The following is a 6,616-nucleotide window of genomic DNA, read 5'->3' as shown; positions in this document are numbered from 1 at the left end:
GAGAGACATAGAGACAGAAAGCGAGAAATTACCCCTCAGGGGGGATGGTCACGCCACAATCCCTTCTCCTCCATTCTCCTCTCGGGATCTTGAGCACGCACGCACATGTGCCCAGCATGAGTTTTAAGCCACCGGGTCCGGGACATGAACCGTGGTCGACTATGTGGGAATCCAGCGACACAGCCATTATGCTAACTGCTGGTTCCCTCTGCAAGTAATTTTTTAATCAGACAGACTGGAAGTAAATTTAAAACTATTCTGGGCCAGCAGGTGGCGCATAGAGTAACGTGGCTGGATCCTTCATGGCCAGCTGCATGATTTGAGTCCCAGACCTGGCAACTTGAAAAATACACCAGGCCATGTGCACGCATGCCAAAATCTTGAGAGGGGAATGAAGGAGAAGAGACAGTGGTGTGGCCACTTCCTCCCATTAGGTGTGATTTCTCACTTTCCCTCTCTCTATCTCTCCCTTTGTCTCTCTCTCTCTGGTGAGTACACATGCACAAACCTATTTAAAAAAATCATAAACTATTCTAAGATTACATTTTTATTTAAAAAGAAAAAAACATGCATTATACAGTATGGTAGGGGGTGGAAACTCAAGTTCCAAAATGTTTTACTGATAAGGGTGTTAAATCCAGGAGTTTGAAGACCACAGAGCTAGACACCTGCCTCACATGGGCATTTTAAAAGCACAACCTCGATGTCTTAAAAGAAACCTACAGTGTCTACCCCAACATTCATTTAATTGATGTCATTAATATCAGTGGTTCTCAAACGTCAGTGTGCTTGAAAATCACCTAAGAGGCTTGTTAAATTGCAGATTTCTGAGGCCCATCCAGAGTCTGCTCAATCCAAACATCCAGGAATAGGGTCTGGGAGCCTGCATGTTCTTCAACAAATCTTACTAGTGATTTTGAATCAAGTCTCTGTTAGACCCAGACCCAGATAGACTTATCAAGGGTCAGCAGATGGCATGGTGGTTAGGGTGGCTGGATCTCATATGGCCAACTCTGTGTTTTCAAGTCCAAGCCCTGGAGGCTTGAAGGGTATGCAGGCACATGCATGTGTGTACGCAAAATCCCAAAAGGAGAAGTGGAAGAAAAGAGATTGCAACGTGGCCATTCTATGGGAGAGGTAGTTTGTCACTTTCCCTTTTTCTTTCTCTTTCTTTGGTGAGCACATATGCCTTCTAGCAATATTTTTAAAAAGGAAAAAAAAAAAGAGATTTATCTGAGTTATAGCAGTATTTTACTCTACTGCAGAACTGTCATCTCAGTGTAGAATGGGGCAATATTCTGATTTACAAGAAAGGCAGGTTTCCCCTGGCAAATGAGTTTGCATCTAGTTCTTTTGCCTAGCTGTTTGCCACTGATGAATCAGAGGCAGATGCACTCCAATCATTTTTTACCATGTCCTTGAAATGTCCATGTGGATGAAATAGCAAGTATGGCTTTCAACCACTACGGAATTAACTGGATGATCTTGGCCATGCCAGTCTTCAAGTTTCAAAACCACTGATCCATTCGGGAGCAGCCCTCTCCTACCCTGAGATCAGGCAAATGATAATAATAAAGGGAAGAGAATACTTACCGTTCAACATGTAGACATCTGAAACCCAAAATGTTAACCTCACATCCGTATGATCATCTCCTGGAAGGGTACTAGCTCAAGTCCACAGCCCACACTAAAGTGTACAGCAGATACTAAAGTCAACCGCTAGACATAGAAGACAGTTCAGAGACAGTTTACCTAAAACACGGGTGAACTGCTCATAACTGCAGTGATATAGCTACATTATTGGGAATAATAGCGTGATCAAGCCTTATCCCCTCAGCAGAAGGAGGATCCACTAATTTGAAATGAATAAACATATTCATTTAGATGTGAATATCTTTCAGCCTGTGTAAGACTGATTTTGAACTTTATTTGCAGACACAGTTAAAGAATAATTATCTCCAAACCAGGAGAATGGCACAAAAAGGAGGAAAATCTCATTATGTTTCTTCTGCTCCTTGTTAGATCCACCAATGAGCAGATATTAGTGGAACCCTGTTAGGGTCCTAAGGAGAGACCTTAATATCGGATGAGACACAGATCTCGCTCTGATAAGAACTGCTCTGCAGAATGTCATTTGTTCACCTTGTGACTTAGATTATCCCAGCAAGACTGACAACTCTATACTAGTCACCAAATATTTTCTTAGGAGCAGATAATAAGCCCCACAAAATTAAAACATTTGGTTAAGGCTTACTTCTGAATTTGTTCTTTACGTTTCTGAGCAAGGTATTTCTTCTTTAAGTTCATCAATTCACTGGTAAGTTTCTCGACTTCATACTTATACTCTCTGCTCTGTGATTCATACATATTCAATTCAGCAGACAAAACCTAACAAGGCAAATAATGCAGCATTAACAGAAGACATGCAGGGAGACAATATCCTTTTCTGAAAAAATCCCTCCCATCTACCACCATTTACCTCAGTGGGACTTAGAGGCATAAAATGATACCCAGGTTTAACAGTTAATCTCCATGCTTCCATCGGCTCAAAGTCCGTATCTGGGAGAAAATCAGGCTGAGGGCTGAAGGCCCCTAATCAGGTGACACGCTTAAATGAAACGTCATCCCCCTACTTGAAGAGAGCACGACTGGGCAACATCCAAACAGGTTCACAGATGAATGGTGTGATGTGCTTGAAGGAATATTATGCATAGAGACAAAAAAAAACAAAATAAAACCTCTCCCATGGTCTCATACATGTCAGCAGGGTGGCATGTATGAAGGGACTCCAGAACAGTTGTGGAAAAATGGAATTAGTGTACACGCTTATTATTTTAAAGCCTTTTCCAAAAAATATTCAAGGGAAACATCATTAGGGAGTGTGATTCATCTGAGGATTACAGTAAAACTTATTCTGAAATCATCCTGCTGCCACCACTAAGTAGGCATTCATTTTATGTGTTTTGCAAGATGGTTGTTCTGCTAAATGTCTATCATCTCTTCCTGTGTTCTTCAGGACTATTCGCAGGTTCTCCCTTTATTTCAGCACTGGGATGCTTTGCTCTAGGACGCAGGGAGCTATGACATGTGTATAGGAGAGACTGCTCTGTGTGGGGGGCTGCAGTAAGAAGCCTGAGTAATTGCCTTTTTTCCAAGACTGTGTTCAATAGATGCTACTAGTCTCTGGCTGGACAAGAAGTGTAGGAATTTACTCCTCTGAATAGGGTAGAGAACAAGTTTGAATGCACTCCCCAACAAAACCAAGGGAAGAAAAGCAAGGTTGTGGTTCTAAGTGGCATGCAGCAGATTCTATTTGTTTTTCCTCTTGTTATCTGTTTTAAAGATTTGCATAAAAGGGAGAGCTTCTCCTTTTGAATGACTATGTTCTCGTGAACATGAGATTTTCATGTTGGAAGAAAATCTGTCTTAATAGTTAAACTCTGAGGAACAAAGACCCAGTTTCTAAACAAAGAATGTGGGATTTCCTAAGAGTCCAGATAATGAGAATGAACTGGCAGACGCACTCATTCCCACCAACTTCTCAACCTCTTCCATGGGTCTCACATTTCATTCTGAACAACAATCTGAATTTTTTAGTGATCCATTGAATGCAATTCAGAACCAAGTGTAGACATGATGGATCTGTACTTTTCTAATCTATACGCACCCCTAAGAAAGCAGGAAAACAATTTGTTATGTTATTTGAACTACTCAATTGTTTAAAGGAACAAAAACAGTCAAAATATACTTTATGCAAAGCTCAAATTATATTAATGTGAAATGAACATTCAAAGAAATAAGTTGAAAATTAGCATTCTAACCAGACTTCTGTTTCATCTCCCTTTTTAAGTAAAAAGATGCGATTTGAGAACATCCTGGTTTTGAAAAAGTTAGTGCTATACCAGCAAAGTGGCATGTATGAAGGGACTCCAAAATGTCTGTGGAAAATGAAATTAGTGTACAAACTTTCTATGGGTGCAAAACTAATTTTTAAAGTCATGGACAGGTTTTCCACAACACTCATTTCCCATGAGCTTTCTAAAGACCACTTACATTTTACCCCAGGCAGAAAAGGCAACAGTTAGTATCCTTATTGGGCAGAGGAGTGCCAGAATTGAACAGGCTTATGGAACATTCTGTGAATGCCAGTGTGTACAACTGCCCCAACACGCTAAGAATAGTTAAGTACTCACTTTGGAAGTGAAGCTCACAATATAGCATAAACACACACAATTTTTCAGAAAACCTTTATAAAGCACGTGTAATAGTAAAACACTCCATCTCCCCAGGTGAGGTTCTCACATCACTCAGGAGGGAATTTCATGCTAAACAGAAATCTTGCTAAGTGTCTGATAGATGGTTGTAAAGCAAGAGCCTGAGGGGTGGGGAGTGGCTTCAGTTTTGTGTGCATTTATTTCAGGGGAACTACAATAGCAGAAACCTGTTGTGACCCAGTGATCTGCCTCCATTGCTCAATGGTTTTGGAAAGCTTCCTCTGCTCCTCCCCACCATCCAAGTCTGCTAAGTCATCACCCACACAACCCTGTCCCCCTAATTCCCATTTTATTGCCATCCTCCTCTGCTTAATTCTTTCCTCTCTTGCCTCTTTTTGGAAGTAGAGAATTGTGGTGTCTAACAGTCTAGGAGAAGGGAGGTAGCTTTGAGGCTTGCCCTGCTCCTCCTGGGAATAGAACTCTAAGGAAGCTGATACCGGTGGAGTGTGACGTTTGGGACATGGGTTCGTTGTACAGGGCAGTGGACTTGCCCAGGTGTGTAGCCCAGAGCATGGCCTCCCTCCAACCAGGAAAGCACAGAGGCTGCCACTTACTTTAAGCTGCTTGGTCTTCTCCTGCAGTGTGTGTCGGTAGATCTGGAGTTGTTCTGCAGCCTCAGGTCCAGGCTGCCGGGCCAAGATGTGCTTAAGTTCCACATACAGCTTCTCCTTTTCCTGGTGGAGAGCATAACCAGAAGCAGAGAAAAACAGGCCCACCCCAGACAAGGAATCCCTAACAGTTCAGCCAGGATGACTTGGGACCATCCTAAGGGACTTTGCAGTTCCACACATCTGGCATTCACTCCTAGGTTCATTCAGCCATGTATCAAACCAGACCTTATCATGAGCTTAGGCTGTGCCCAGCTCAGGCACAGTCTGTAAGACAAATGAGTAAGAGAAAGTCCCTCCCTACAGAAACATGGGCATGTGACTGAGGCATGGGTGGCAGCGAAAGATTTCGATAGCGTTGTAGCCAGTGCAAGCTAGGAGTGACTAACTGGTTGGTAGAATTGGGGGAAGTTTCACAAAAGTGTTATTTGGACTGTCCCTCAAAAACTGAGGAGTTTCCTCCAAGTGAAGGGAGAAAAGAAGAGTTTCTGAAGCCAAGATCCTGTAACAGCACAGAGGGGGGGAGTGGAACGCCCAGTCCAGCAGGGACCAGGAGGTGGGGAGAGGTAGAGAAAAGAGCCTGGCTCGTGGGTTGGGACGAGACTGTCTGTGCCACAGATGTGGTCTGGAACCACATCCTCTGGACCACTGGGTGCTACGTTTAGGTTTCTCTTTAGTGGAATAATCCCAGCGGCAAAGCAGAGTACAGACCAAGGAGATTGCCCGGAGCACCGTACAGACAGGATATGAAGACAGCCAGACCTGAGATCCTGGGATAGAAAGGAGGTAGATGTGAAGACATCTTCCAGGTGGAACCAGTGGGACCTGGTGAATCACTGAACAATGAGGAAGGGAGAGGTAGGAGCTAAGATGAATCCAGAGTCCCCAGGGTGGGAAACAAGGACAGAGTGGGCAGAGAGAATGGTAACAACGGGTGAGGAGACTAGAAGAAAGGCAGGTTCTGAGGAAGAGGAAGGAAAATGCGACTCACATGTATAGGTGAGGATGCCTTGGGCCTGAGGTTATCTAGGAGACAGGAGCTGAAAATGTGGACCCAGAGTTGAGAAGTTGTTATAACCACCAGACTTCTGAGAGAACAATATAACAGCTCAGTAAGGCAGAAAGGCCAGAGGAAAAAAAATGGAGAAGGGCAGCTGAATGTCCCCTGAACCCAGAAAAGGTAGACATTTAAAAAGGGAAGACTGATTTGGGTGAACAGTGACATCCAATGGAGTTAAGAGGAAAAAAAAACAGAAGGAGCGAGCTCTTAGGACATCACTGATGTTCTTAGTCAGGAAGGTCACAGTAACACTTGAGGAGCAAAAGTCACACAGATGAAAGAATAAAGTAAGAAAGTGAGTCTTAAGAAACACAAGGGGTTGGCGGCAGCGGGCCTGGGCGGCCGGGCCTCTGCTCCACGTAGCGCAGCCCGGGCCGCCCGGCACCCACCGCCTCTTGGGCGCTGGGTGTGTCCCGCGCTTGGCGCCGACGTGGGCCGGCAGCCCAGATCAGCGCCCCCCTGCCCGTGGCCGCCGGGCCTGCGCGTGGCTCCCAGGCCTGCACCTGCGCGTGACCGCGGGGCCTGCATGTGACACACACACACACACCCGCCTGCGCGTGGCCGCCGGGCCTGAGCGTGGCCGCCGGGCCTGCGTGTGCCCACCTCACCCCGGCCTAAGTGTGGCCCCAGGGACCTGCACATGGCCGCCGGCTGCCGGCAGCAAACTGCAGCTG

General features: G+C 45.0%; 1 protein-coding gene across 1 annotated transcript in view; it reads right to left on the bottom strand.

Moving 5' to 3' along the window:
• Window positions 1-6,616, bottom strand: part of CFAP58 (cilia and flagella associated protein 58) — a 124,089-nt gene that overhangs the window by 3,399 nt on the left and 114,074 nt on the right. The window contains exons 16-17 of the mRNA XM_006166422.2: window positions 4,829-4,948; window positions 2,255-2,388 (exon numbers count right to left, since the gene is read on the bottom strand). Coding sequence (XP_006166484.1) covers window positions 2,255-2,388; window positions 4,829-4,948 — 254 coding nt within the window. The remainder of the gene's footprint in view (window positions 1-2,254; window positions 2,389-4,828; window positions 4,949-6,616) is intronic.

This window comes from Tupaia chinensis, unplaced genomic scaffold, assembly GCF_000334495.1.
Source record: "Tupaia chinensis unplaced genomic scaffold, TupChi_1.0 Scaffold144255_1, whole genome shotgun sequence".
Classification (NCBI taxonomy): domain Eukaryota; kingdom Metazoa; phylum Chordata; class Mammalia; order Scandentia; family Tupaiidae; genus Tupaia; species Tupaia belangeri.
Note: the sequence above shows the minus strand (reverse complement) of the source record. Positions and strands in the feature narration are given on the sequence as shown.